At 36.8% G+C, this 13,920-nt stretch overlaps 3 protein-coding genes across 3 annotated transcripts; 1 reads left to right on the plus strand and 2 right to left on the minus strand.

Moving 5' to 3' along the window:
* The first annotated feature begins 7,033 nt into the window (after positions 1-7,033).
* On the plus strand, positions 7,034-9,754 carry LOC106368139 (TPR repeat-containing thioredoxin TTL4-like). Its single transcript, XM_013808036.3, has 7 exons — positions 7,034-8,004; positions 8,081-8,276; positions 8,355-8,545; positions 8,634-8,967; positions 9,047-9,239; positions 9,325-9,431; positions 9,512-9,754. Exons 1-7 carry the CDS (start codon positions 7,160-7,162, stop codon positions 9,662-9,664), a joined length of 2,019 nt encoding a protein of 672 aa, XP_013663490.2. The 5' UTR covers positions 7,034-7,159; the 3' UTR covers positions 9,665-9,754.
* A 108-nt stretch (positions 9,755-9,862) lies between these two features.
* On the minus strand, positions 9,863-11,326 carry LOC106368141 (F-box protein At3g57590-like). The gene has a single exon (XM_013808037.3). It carries the CDS (start codon positions 11,151-11,153, stop codon positions 9,969-9,971), a length of 1,185 nt encoding a protein of 394 aa, XP_013663491.2. The 5' UTR covers positions 11,154-11,326; the 3' UTR covers positions 9,863-9,968.
* A 424-nt stretch (positions 11,327-11,750) lies between these two features.
* Positions 11,751-13,781, minus strand: LOC106392435 (trihelix transcription factor ASIL2). Its single transcript, XM_013833250.3, has 2 exons — positions 12,721-13,781; positions 11,751-12,067 (listed from the first exon to the last, which is right to left on the minus strand). The coding sequence occupies exons 1-2, from the start codon at positions 13,592-13,594 to the stop codon at positions 12,027-12,029; spliced, it is 915 nt and encodes a 304-aa protein (XP_013688704.2). The 5' UTR covers positions 13,595-13,781; the 3' UTR covers positions 11,751-12,026.
* Between the last annotated feature and the right edge of the window lie 139 nt (positions 13,782-13,920).

Genomic DNA, 13,920 nt, shown 5'->3' on the forward strand with positions numbered 1-13,920 from the left:
GTTTAGTGAGTAGAGTTTAAGTTTAGTATTTAAAGAATGAGATTAAAGTCAGGATTTAGGATGTATGATAATTTTATTTTTTATTGATTAATAAATGTGATTTTGGAATTTTTGCTTTTTGAATGCTATTTTGTGACACTTTTTTATTAAACAATCTATTATGCAATTTGTCTTTTATAAAAAATCATTTTATAAGTTTTTTAAAAAAAATTATAAACATTTTATTTATGATGTTTTTGGTAAAGATTTATGATGTTTATAACTCAAATGATAAAAAAATTTATGTGTATAAATATAAATATCTATAAGGTTTATAAAATATTTATATGGATTGGAGTGAATATATGTATATACTATATAGTCATTAATTTCCAATTTTTATTATATACATATTGTTACAATCAGAAATAATTTGTGCTTTTCTATTCAAAATTAAAGATAGGACTTGGCAGAGCACAATGCTTTTGTCTTTCTTTTTACTGTGAAATGAAAGAATCTAAATTATTAGAATCACATGTAATGACATGTGCTCTCCCTCCCCTCTGCACATTTTCATGATATGTCAAGTCTTTTTCCCTTTCCCTCCATTTTTCTTTTTTAAAATAAGATATAAAAAAAATCCATAAAGCTTATGTAAACAAAGAGAGAAAAGAATCAAAATAAATAAATAGAATTTTCTCCAATCATATGATAGTGTGGCTCAAGAAATAGAGAAAGAGAATACCAACATGTGTAGCCAATCATATTGTATACTTCTTTCCCCACATTTCATTTCATTTATCCTATAAAAAACACTAAAAACAAACTTTTATCTTCTCGGTTCAAACTTGCTTTCCAGAGTTCTTAACGTCCTGGTGTCCAACGGATAAGTGAGTAACCAAAAATAATAGTAGATGATAACCAAAGTTTTGGGGTAAGCTTATAATATGTATCTATCATCTCTCTAGTCTCCGTGACATATGCTGACTGAGCTGAGTAACCAAAAATAATATGTCGTTTAGCGCATTCTAACACTAGAAATGCATGACTATTAATTAATACGATACATTTACTTAATTTTGAAGAAAAAGGTTTACTGAGTAATTAATGGAATCCCACAAAGAGATCATTACCCTTTTAATTTGATTATTTTTGGTTCGTTAATAAAGACAAAATCTTGGTGTTTAGTGTCAAGAATCATACATGATCTTGATTTGACACCAATGTTTTGTAATTATTTCTGTCAACAGTACCAGTTCAACCTCTTTTTTTTTCTTCTTGAATACCAGTTCAACCTTGAGATCTACATTAATCATATTCGCCATATACAAGTAACCCTATACATGTTAATACTTTTCATCAAGAAAAAAAACAACAGTTAACATGAAACATTCTTAAGATGTTTTCGTATTGTTTTGATATATGTTTAGGTAAAAGATTCTCGACCTTCGTATATTAACAGGCCGGCTCTTACCTATGACAACATGGGCATTTGTCATGGATCCATGGATCCACAAATTTTTTTAATGTTGTTTTATGAGTTATAAAAACCTATTTCACTATATTAGTTTATCAAATAGTTGGTGAAATTATAATAAAAAGATCCATAATAAATTAAAAATAATACAAAGACAACAATAAAAATTACGTACGGTCTCTTTACCATTCCCAATTTTCCAATTTATAAAGTCTAATTTTCATATAAAGACCTATTTTCTAAAAAAAAGTTCTATTAATACCAAAAGGTTCTTGTGGTTCAATTTTTTTTTTAAAATGCAATGAGAAATGTTAGACGACGGTAAAAGAGTCCATATTTTATGTTTTGCCCAAGGTTATTAAATCGTTTAAGACGTCACTGAATTATTAGAGCACTCCCGTTAAGGGTATCCACCTCGAAGTATCTAAAAGTATATTTACGTATATATATTATATATGTGTATGTAAATACGAAGTTCTAAACTTTACAGGGAATCGTGACCTAAAGTAACTAGTTATTATGATATTTTTGGTTATGTTTCTCGTAAAATTTAGAACCGCAGTTACATACACATATATAATATATACATATACATAAATATACTTTTAGATAATTTGAGATAGATATTGAAGGGGTGCTCTTAGTTTATTAACTACTTTCTACTGCCTAATGAAGTAAACTATGGAATAACGTGGAAACATGTATATAATCAGAAACTAACTTTACTCGAGTTTATATCAAACTTGTTCCGATTAACAAGAAATATATTTTAAATTCGATACAGGCATGTGAAATGTTAAACAAACAGCACACATATCGTGCATAGTATACGAAAAGCTCTTCAACTTTTTCCTTGTTCATGATTATAAGAAACCAAAAAAGAACAATTTGAATAAACTCCTTAACTAATGATGTTTATTGATGATGATAAAGAAGAGGATTCACAGCTTGTGAGCATATGCTCACATGCTCGAGCATATAAAACCTAAGGTGGCAACCAATAAGGGTCACTGCAATAATCTTGTTAACTTGATTAATGGTTTTAATTACTAATATAACTATATAATTTGTATTTATTATATCTTATAAATAAGCCTACTTGCATATTTCTCTTTCTCATTTCCGTTATTGATAAATATGTATTGACAGAATACTAATGGTATTAGGTTACGTTACCTTTTATAAATTATACCATAAAGGATATGAACAGTAGTTATTCATATATTGGTACTTTGACAAAAATGACCTATAATAACTGATACTCAAATTAATATATACGATTTTTTATTATCATTCGGAAAAATAACACGATCCAAATTAACTCTATTGATTTCAACATGCATCAAAAATATAATTTCAATTTGATAAACATATTATAACAACTCTAAAACATGTTTTTAATTAGTCTTCACATACACAAACATGTAACTGTGTGCATCAAAAAGTAAAAATGTATTAGTTAAGATCAGATAATATAAATAACTAGTTTTGTCTAGAGCAGTGTCGATTAAACGTGCAACATTTTCATTTATATAAAAAATGCGAGTTGGATGGTAATGCGATCTACATATATTCTTACTTACTGTATTTGCACTGACATCATTTCGTTATGAGATAAAAATATGAATGATGAAACATTGGATACCCTTAATGACCAGATAGCCAAGCATTGTTTGTCGTTAATTAAAATAAAACAATTTAAACAGATAATACACATACGTGGTTTATTTGTCGTTGTATATACTATCAAGAATCATTTTGTTCATTTTGTTTATTTACTCTGTTAATTACATATACGGCATATACCGTTAGACCAAATCAGAATATTACATATATATAATTGCTGGAACTATACATATATTTTTCTATTAGGTGCCTAGATCGTTGTGACGTCTAGTTAATCCTGTAAGCAAGTAGATCCTTCAATAAATAAAAATCTCCAGCTCGATATTAATAAAATTGAGATCGAAGAATCAACCTATGTGAGTATTTTTAATACAACCGTCGTCATTTGGTGAGCATTATTTCTAGTGAACATTAGAAACATACACAACAAAATTATCATCCCGTATATCCGACATGACGAGATGTTTAAGATAGTATTAACTTCTTCAGTTTTTATATACTTTTAGAGATTTAAACAATACTTAAAAGTTATAAAATATTCACGTAGACTACTTATGTATTCGGTGTATTTTTCATAACGATTAACGAAGTTCATGTGTGTTTTTCTTGTTGACATGTGTTTTTTTTTTTACCTTTTATTGTATACTCTTTTTGTTATTTTTGTTTTGCGTCGTGAAATTTTTGATTGGATAACAATTGAGCACACGTCATGTTCGATTCTTAAAATACCTATATATGCGGGTCCTTGTTCTTCCAGCACACCACTAACAATAAGACCATGCCTTGAAAACATTAGGGCATCTCCAACCCCACTCTATTTTTCACTCTAAAATAGAGTTTAGAGTAAAAATGCTCCAATGATACTCTATTTTCCACTCTATAATAGAGTAAAAAATGGGTTTACTCTATATATAGAGTAAGTTGTTTTTTGTTTGTTCATCACTCTATTTTCCACTCTAAAATAGAGTACCATTGGAGTATATCACAACTCTATTATAGAGTTACTCTATTTTAGAGTAAAAAATAGAGTGAACCATTGGAGATGGTCTTAGGAGCATTATTTTAACTAACTTTCTTATAAATAAAATTAATTATGTATATAGTATGTTCCCCAACGGGAGGAAAAGGGGATTTTCTCCTCTCTGTTTTTTTTTTGTTTTTTCTTCTGATTTCTCCTTTGTGTTTTTAATACAACTTTTTGTTTATTATTCTAATCACTAATCACCGAGTACGATGGTCTAAGAAGATGTAAAACCATAATTACCTTCTAACCACTCACTCATAATTACAATTTTACTCATCATTCCCACTTTTATCGATTCTGATTGGGTCATAAATTGCGGCCAACATCAATATTATTTGGTATTTTGTTTAATCCTTTTATGGAAAAATGATTTGGCCACATGGTCTTGACATGGGATTAATACTCTCATTGTTTTTAGAACCTCATCTATATTTTCTATTTATAGTAACTCCAAGATACCTATACCTCTTTTATAATTTAATACGTTTTTAAAAATTGTTGTAATGTAGTTTTTCTTTTGAGAAAAATGGTTGTAATGTTGTTCCTGAACGATAGGTGTTCCATATGTTTTAAGTTTTTTCACTTCCAGCGCCAAAACAAGGTTTAATATACAAAAAAAGAAGAAAAAAAATACATATATGAAATGAATAAAATCAATAATGAGTTTTAAATATTCCTTATTATGAATAAAATCAAGTATGTGAAAGGTGCCCATCGGTCAATGATTATTTTTATTTGGGGACCAATTTTCTTTTGTTATGAATATGTACTTTGATGTTTCTCCATTCTAGTTCTGGTCAAAGTTGAAAAAAGCCGGTTTGATTGATCCGAAATTTGGAGCCACTCATGTCACGGACCGTTTGGTATGGGGAAATGTCCGTCCCCCATATTGGTTTGGCGGAAATATGGGACCGCTCTCTCTTTATTCCGTCCGGTTTAGCGGAGATTACTCCGTTTAAATTTATTAGACGGCGTTAATACATTCGGCGTGCTTAGCTGGCAACTGTAGCAAAGAGGTTAAGAAACAGCTGGCATGGTCACTCTCTGCACGTGGCCAGAGTCGCGCTTATTTACAATAGTACCCCTATTCGGGACTTCATTATAAAAATGCTTTATTTGTTCTATATTATTCAGCTATAAGCCTATAACGAACGATATAATAAATAATTAAATGTGTTTTTGGGAAAAAACAAATAAATGTACACCAATTAAAGTTACAAATAAATAAATATTTTTCCTATTTACTTCAAAGAAATAAAAGAAAATGAAATTAGCAGGCTTTCTTTTTGAAGAATGCCAGCTAATAGCTACGCATCAGTAAATGAGCCTTCACATCTCTTTTGCTTTATTTTTCCATGATTTCTGATTTTGGTTTCTGTTCTTTTGCTCTCTTCTACGTATAGAATTATGCTTTTTTCTTTTCATTTTCGGGTGAATGTATAAAGAATATAATCTTCATATGCTATTTTTTTCACAAAACATTGTATATGGTAGTATTATGTCACAAAAACACTTTGTAACATTGAATTATTCATATATTTCAAAATCTTTCACAATATTTGGAGCTAGCCGCTAGTTTGCTGAATACATTTGTTGGAAAAGAAGATTTCGTCCTCAAGTTTTCTGTATTGGAATTGTACATGCAAGAGTTACATACAACACATGAAAAAGAACATAACTAGGTCGTGAAGAGACATACAATAATTAATCTTGATCATATAAAACGATGAGGATGGGTTTCTTGATGATATATGGTGATAGTATTAGTATTATTCACAGTTTTAATCTGAATCGACTAATATTTCAAATAATTTCCACAAAAAATTCATGCCCAACGTGAACAAGCGAAAATAGGTTTCTATCAACAAACTGCCCATTTAAAATCTGATATTTCTTCATATATACTTTGAATGTCAAGTTCTTGATTTTGACACACTCAAAGTTCTTTGAGCAAACGAGAACAACAAATATTATTCAGTTTAAACAACAACAAAAAAAAAACTTTGAACGTCAAGTTTAATTTAAACACACTCAACATTTTCCTTTTTTTAAGCATCACTCAAAGTTCTTTGAGCAAACGAGAACAACAAACATTATCTAGTTTCTCAATAACATAAATTAACTTCCACCTTAGCTTTCACCATCACGACAAGTAAATATTCACTAATGACAGCGGCAGGGGAGACTCTTGTATTATATACTTCTGATACGAAGTTCAACGAAATTATTTTTCTAACAAAAGAGTGATGGCATATATTCGCGAACTGAGACTCCATAGAAGGAACTCATAAAATATTGAATATGTAACATAGTTAAAACTTTTATAAATTATCAACCATAACTCCATACTTACGGTCATATTATGACATATTATAACCCACACTGAACCAGATCATTTTAACTGTGAATTCTTATACTGGCGGTATAGTTTATGTACAAGTCATTGTATTAGTTGCAGCCTTGCATGGATGGTCAACATGATTTAGGTGTGGTTGCTGTATTACACATCGAAAATCACAGGATGCATTAAATGTTAAAACTATTGCCTCATGTTGAATAGTAGTATTAGGTTTCCAAAAATCTTATTTTTGTGTGGTCGGCAAATAGAATTTTCATCTAAATATTCTGTTCAAACGTAATAATCCACAAAGTCAACCATACTCAGTCTCTATAGTACATTTAAAAAAAAAATTAAATTACACAGTCTACCCTTTTTTTAACGACAAAGCAGCCGTGAAAGACACGGAAGTCAATGAAGACAAGAGCGGCTCGTGCCTCTTGATGATCACAAGAAGAAGAAGAAGATCAATGTCTTAATCTCAGAACTAGTCCTTTGTATTAAATTAATAAAAACTTAAAAACGCAAAATCTAATTATATTTAAAAATTTTGATTTTTTACCCTTTCATTTAATTTCCTCTTTGCTATATATCACAAGATCTCTCTCTCTCTCTCTCTCTCTCTCTCTCTCTCTCTCTCTCTATCTCTCTCTTCACGAACTGTTCTTCCTTCATTCTTATTACTCTGAAGCCATTAGATTTGGTTTCTGAAACGATGTCACATTACAGAAGACACTCGTTGGAACCTTCCATTGACTCCATTTCCAGTAGGTTCCGTGATTCTCTCAACTTCCAAAGAGATGACGATGACGTCATCAACAAACCGGACTTCCGAGAACTCGATTATCCGTTGAAGCCACGTGTCTCCTCTTCCGCCGCCGCGACTCCGGCCGCTAGCGGCAGCAGCTCAAGCTCCTCCGGCTCTGCTTCCGGCAAACCTTCCGTCACTTCTCAGCTAGCTAAACGGAGCCACTCCGGCGAGCTGACGGAGTCCGGTTCGGGTACACCCGGATCCGGAGCCAAGAACCGGACTCCAAAACCGGGTCACAGAAGATCCGCTTCCGCCGGAACGCCGTTGATATACTCCGGCTTAGCCTTCTCTCCGGTGAAAAATCGCGGCGGAGGAAGCGGCGCGACGTCGCCGAGCCCCGGCGTTGTGCCGAGCGGGAACATATGTCCGTCGGGGAAGATTCCGAAGACCGGAATGGCCTCACGCGCCTCCGTTAAACCGGAGACTCTGTTCACGGGGAATGGCAACTACGGCCACGGAAACATCGTGCGCGGCGGCGGCGGGAAGGCGAAGCCGGAGACGCGTGATCCGGAGGAGGTGAAGAAGGCGGGTAACGATATGTATAGGAAAGGGAACTTCTCAGAGGCATTGTCGCTTTACGACAAAGCGATCTCAATGTCGCCGGAGAATCCAGCTTACAGAAGCAACCGCGCGGCGGCGTTGGCTGCGTCGGGGAGGTTGAAAGAAGCTGTTAAAGAGTGTCTTGAAGCTGTGAGATTGGATCCTTCTTACGTTAGAGCTCACCAGAGACTCGCTTCTCTCTATCTCAGGTAAGATCTTTACTACAGTTCTTGTAATAGATCGGTAATAAAAGGAATGATCTTTTTGTTGGTGTTGTTGGCTTAGATTGGGAGAAGCTGAGAATGCAAGACGTCACCTTTGTTTCTCCGGGCAATGTCCCGACAAAGCTGAGTTGCAGCGGGTCCAAACGCTTGAGAAGCATCTCAGGTTGTGTAGTGAGGCTCGAAAGATCAGTGACTGGAAGAAAGTGATTACCGAAGTCGATGCAGCTATTGGTAGCGGAGCTGATTCTTCTCCTCAGGTAAAGACAGGTCAATGCGTGTTTCTTCTTTGTGTTCTGTTTGAAGCAGTTAGTGAGTGTTTGATTGTGAATGTGCAGCTTGTAGCTTGTAAAGCTGAAGCCTTGTTGCGGCTTCATCAGATAAAGGATTCAGATTTGTGTCTATCCACCATTCAGAGGCTGGATCATCATCATCATCATCATTCTCATACTCATGCTAAGATCTTTGGTATGTTATGTGATGCGTATGTGCTCTGTGTTCAAGCTCAAGTTGATATGGCGTTAGGAAGGTGAGCTTCGACCAACGTTTGATTCTTTTTATTAATAGTGTTTGTTTGGTTCTTGGGTGAGTGAGTAGAGATGTTAGGTTCATTGCAGATTTGAGAATGCTCTTGTAAAGGCAGAGAGAGCTATGAAGATCGATAGCAATAGCAATGAAGTAGTATCGGTCCTAAACAATGTAACCAATGTGGCTAAAGCTCGTACTCGTGGTAACGAGCTTTTCACCTCCGGGAGATACTCAGAAGCGAGTGTGGCTTACGGAGAGGGACTCAAGTTCGATGCTTTCAACTCGGTTCTGTATTGCAATAGAGCTGCGTGTTGGTTTAAGCTCGGTGTGTGGGACCAATCCGTTGATGATTGTAACCAAGCGTTAAGGATCCAGCCTGGTTACACTAAGGCTCTTCTACGAAGAGCTGCTTCTTATGGAAAGGTTGGGTTTAAAGATTCTTTTGAAAAACAGAGTTTTGAAAGTATTATGGAGATTGATTATTCTGTTGTGTTATATGCAGCTTGGTAGATGGGATGATGCGGTTAGAGACTATGAGGTGTTGAGAAAGGAGTTTCCAGGAGATAGTGAGGTTGCTGAGTCTTTACAGAGAGCATTACTGAACAAATCTGAAGAACATAAGTACTTGGGATACAATAATGAAGTTGAAGAGGTTTCGAATTTAGATAAGTTCAAAACCGCGACATCACTTCCCGGTAAGTAACCCATTTTGCGAACTTATAAGGTTTATAGGTTCTTCTGTTCTCCATTTGCTTACAAATGGTAGCTTCTTTGCTTCAGGAATCTCTCTGTTTTACTTCAAATCATCATCAAACCGACAAAGCGAAGCGATATCACCATTCATCAACACCTTGTGCTTGCGGTATCCATTAGTACATTTCTTCATGGTACGACCACATGTTCTTATGCTCAAATGTTATGTTCTTTTTACATAAGATATGGTTTTTAAACCTTTTTTTATATATAGGTCGATGTGGATGAGAGCTTGGCATTGGCTAAAGCAGAGAGCATCAAGAAAGTGCCAACCTTTAAGATATATAAAGATGGAGAGAAAGTGAAGGAAATGGTATGCCCTAGTCACAAGTTACTTGAGGACAACGTTAAGCATTTCCTCTTATAACACTTCTTTTCCTTAAATTGATTCATGAACGTAAATTGATTCAAAGAGCCATTTTTTCTTAATTGAAATTTTCATTATTTTGTTTCTTAATTGGGTATTTATTGAAAAACAAAACCATAGTTTCGTAGATAGACCCTATTATAAGTTAACCATTATATAACACAAACTCTAAAATGAGTACCAAACGATATAACAGTCTTAAATATCTCAATTATAATCATAAAAGTCTGAAAGACACATAGTCTGTTAAATATTATTTCCAGTAGAGATGGCCTAGCTAAACGGTAGATCACATTTAGAAACTCTAATTCATCATTTCACACGGAACAGAGATGCTTGACTTGAGCTGCTTCCCATCATGAACACTTAGATCCTCAACATAGTCAACGAAGACACGAACCCTCCCACGAGTCCCAAGCGCTTCAAGCTTATCTCCAAACCCTTGCACCTCAACGCCTCTGAGAGTGTTCTTTTCCGGATCAAAGAAGAAGACGTAGTAAGGCTTCGTAGTGTAGTCCATAGCCAAAACAATCTCACCTCCACCAGTCATCCCTGCAACAGAGAAATTGCAACGACGAACAATCATCTCCTCCGACAAAACGTAAACAGACTTCACCCATTCGTTCATCTCGACATCTTCAAGAACCCACAAAGACAACTCAAGAACAATCTTCTCATCATCAGCTTTAACATACTTCCAGTCAACACCAGCTACTTTCCCCTTGTAGTTAATCAACTTCACAGCCACTTCTTCACCAGAAAAGCAACCCGCTTCGATGAACTCAAACTCCTCAGACCGAACATCAAAGCGAACAACCACACGTGGATCACTAAAGTTCTCGGCCAAGTAATACAAAACCCCCTCGATGCAAATCGCTTCAGACAAACAATGGTCGTATTGTGGACCATCATCCTTCACCCTCCAACTCAACTCTTCACCACCTCCTTCTCCTAAAGACAGAACCTGATGATGGTCGCTTTGACTACAAAAGGGACGATCTTCCGACAAGACCTTGAACTGTTTTCCGACAGGGTCAAACCCTAGAAAAGCTCGCGACTTTCTGTAGATGCTCAGGTAAGGTAAAGTCGCGTACTTTCCGGTGACGGGGTTGCAAACCACAGGGTTGGTGTCGTCACTTTTACTCGGAATCCACACGTCGGGGAAGAGGATCAAACCGGAAGCGTAGCTGCAGAGGTATCGGCTCACGTCTCCGTCGAACTTGGTGTGAAACTCGGCGGTTACTACGGTAGAATGAGAGGACTGAGGCTGAGGCTGAGGGGAAGTGAAGAAGGTCCAGAGACCGTTTCGCTCGACGGCGAACAGGAGACGCGGACGAGTGGAGGAGTGAGTGAGGAAGAGTTCGGCGAAATCTGGGGTGCTGAGGATGGAGGACCATTGCTTGGAGAGAGTGCGACACCTGGCGGCTGATTTGGCAGGGAGTCTCGCGAAGATGTCGGTGGTGATATCTGTAGTGAAGAAGGGAGTCATTGTATTTGCTTTTTGTTGTCTTGTCTGCTGTGTAGGGGCAAAGTGTGTCGGGCGAATAAATTAATGAGATTCACAAGAGAGACTTTGACCTAAATTTTTTAATTTATGTTGATCTCATCGAGGTGGGCTTGTAACTTAGTTAGGCCCAATATACATGGGCTTTTAATAGTCTTAAAACCAATTTCTTGTCCTTGACTACTCGTTTGTACACCTAACGTTACAATTTTGTACACCTAACGTTAAATTAAGTAACAAAAATGACTAGTCGTTTGTTCACCCAACGTTAAATTAAGTAATGATATAAGATATTTCGATTTGTGAGGCTTAATTATAAAATTAGGTTGATGATTTATAACAATTAAATATACAAAAAACGAAACCAGACAAACTTATGGACTTACATTAATATTATTACTTAGTTTAACTAATCTATACCAATTTAGGATGATTATACCGATTTATGATGTTTTAAACCAATTTTAACCGATTTATGACGGGACGGCTTAAACCGATTTGATATTTTAAACAATAGTTTTGGATATGATCGATTTTGCTTTTCTAACTGATAGAGAGAGGTATATTTTACAGAAGCAAAGGATAAAACATCTTATAATTTACATGCTGACTTCTTGTTCATCAATGTGCTACAATCACAAATTCATCACTCATGGATATTATTGTTGTAAATCACAAGCACATGACCCCAAAAAAACACCAGGCACTTAAAACATGACCGCAGGATTTACATAAGGCTCATTAGACCAATTAATGTTTGATTGTTGAGATAAGAGAGTGAGAGTTGTCGTAGCTGAAAGCAAAAATACAAGGAAGCCTACCCCTTACAAGTAACTTGGCAAATCCATCATCCCATACTCAAAAGGAACTTGGCAAATCCATCATCCCATACTCAAGAGCTGCATCGACAGACAAGTTTCACTTATTATTTACAAATGGTGTAAACAAAATTGATACAACAGTTGGTGCTGATGATTAGTTCTACTGGGTTAAAAATGTAATGGGAAGAGCTATTTCATCAAATTAACAGGTAGAGATTAATAGGTTGTGACGAGACATGAAAAATACACAAAAAAACAAGGTCTAGTGTGTAATGAAATGGCCAAATTACAAGCAATATTTGTTGATCACTAAACCAAAGTTGGTCACAGTTGAGATTTTACAGTCACATAGATACCATTAGTTCCAAACTTCCGAATCAATTAGTACCTAAACTTCTTGGCCATCATGCTTAATTAGAATAGCAATTAAGAAAACAATGCTCAATTAAACAGAGAAACAGATTCAGCTTTCTAGCTCACGGACAGCTACTCAACTAATTCTCATGTCAGTTGGTAATAAGAAACACAAGTAACATTGCAACAAAACAGAAGACAGAACCAATACTCTGTTCCAAGTATTAAACTGTCGGGAAACTGGATCATTCCAGTTCTTGAATAATACCTATCGGATTCACAAGGACTAATCACCAATCATGCTATAGGAATTGCAACCAAGCCTGAGATACAAAAGAGCACAGAAACAACGGCGAGAGAAGGGCTTCATGTCTCACCGGAAGATGTCGGACCTTTGGTACGCCTGAGTTTGTGAAGACGAACACGCATCTCCGTGAAGAGCTGCATCCTATGACACTCCAGCTCCTTAGCGAATCGCATCCTCTGCTTCTCCAGCTCCACCATCTCCTTCCTCTTCCTCTCCTCCACCCTCTCGTATATCTCCCCAAGCCTCTCTATTGCTTCCGCTACTTCCTTGTAGCCTTGCTTCTCCTCCCGCTTCCTCTTCCCTCCTCCGCTCGATCTCGACCTTGACCCATCCGAATCATCTTCATACGCCGGAGAAGAGGCAGCCGCCGCCGCCGCCGCCGCCGCGAACGTGTTGAGATTCCCGCGATATCCGAGCAAATTCTCCCCGCCGATTCTCATAATCGCCGGCGCCGGCGCCGGACGTCTGGGGATCGCCGATCGTGGAGCGACCGGAACCGGAACAACCGTCATCGGCAGCGACGGAGTGGCACTAGACGTCGGGAACGTTTCTCCGAGAAGGTCGTCGAGATCGGAGAAGAAAGGCCACGTGCTGACGTAGCCGCCGCTGCCGGCGGCGGCGCCGGAAGCCCTAGCTTTCTCGACTTTGTACTTCTTCTTCAAGGTGTCGATCCGGTTTTTACACTGGACGTCGGTGCGGTAGGGCTGCGATTTCGCGGCGGAGACGTTGCGGCCGGTGTTGAAGTGACGGTCGTTGACGGCGTTAGCCACCTCTTGCCAGTGATTCTGACGGAGGCTGCCGCGGCTGAGGTTGACGTAGCGAGAGCCCCAGGCTTGGATTAGCGTGAAGGTCGCTTCCTCGCTCCAGCAGTCTTCTCGGGGAAGCGTCGACGGGGAAGGACGGGAAGATCCCGGAGAAAAGGAACCGTTGACGGCGTGCTTCATACGGTTAACAACGGGGAGGTAGATCGGAGAGGATGAACGGTGAGGATGAGAGTAACGGAGGTGGACGGTGACGGTAACGGAATTGAGGAGGACGGAGGAGTTTAAAAAACAAACCAGTGTGGTTCTGCTTTGTGTGCATGTAGTAAGCCGTGAGTCAGCTAAATGAGCCAGCCTCAGCTAGTATATATATATTGCTAATTTGTAATTTAGAAAAAATATAACTTCTTAAAAAGTTTGGTGAATAAAATTTATTTATTTTACTTAAGTATTTATGGAAATAATATATAGGCGAGTCTAATCACATTTGATTATAATTCTTTTAGATT

Source organism: Brassica napus, chromosome A9, assembly GCF_020379485.1.
Source record: "Brassica napus cultivar Da-Ae chromosome A9, Da-Ae, whole genome shotgun sequence".
NCBI lineage: Eukaryota > Viridiplantae > Streptophyta > Magnoliopsida > Brassicales > Brassicaceae > Brassica > Brassica napus.

Excerpts from the sequence above, each read along its gene's own strand:
- LOC106368139 (XM_013808036.3), top strand. The coding sequence starts at position 7,160 with ATGTCACATTACAGAAGACACTCGTTGGAACCTTCCATTGACTCCATT. Across the intron at positions 9,240-9,324 it reads AACCGCGACATCACTTCCCG|GAATCTCTCTGTTTTACTTC; the intron begins GTAAGTAACCCA and ends TCTTTGCTTCAG. Across the intron at positions 9,432-9,511 it reads CATTAGTACATTTCTTCATG|GTCGATGTGGATGAGAGCTT; the intron begins GTACGACCACAT and ends TTTTATATATAG.
- LOC106368141 (XM_013808037.3), bottom strand. The coding sequence starts at position 11,153 with ATGACTCCCTTCTTCACTACAGATATCACCACCGACATCTTCGCGAGA.
- LOC106392435 (XM_013833250.3), bottom strand. The coding sequence starts at position 13,594 with ATGAAGCACGCCGTCAACGGTTCCTTTTCTCCGGGATCTTCCCGTCCT. Across the intron at positions 12,068-12,720 it reads CAAAGGTCCGACATCTTCCG|CTCTTGAGTATGGGATGATG; the intron begins GTGAGACATGAA and ends CTGTCGATGCAG.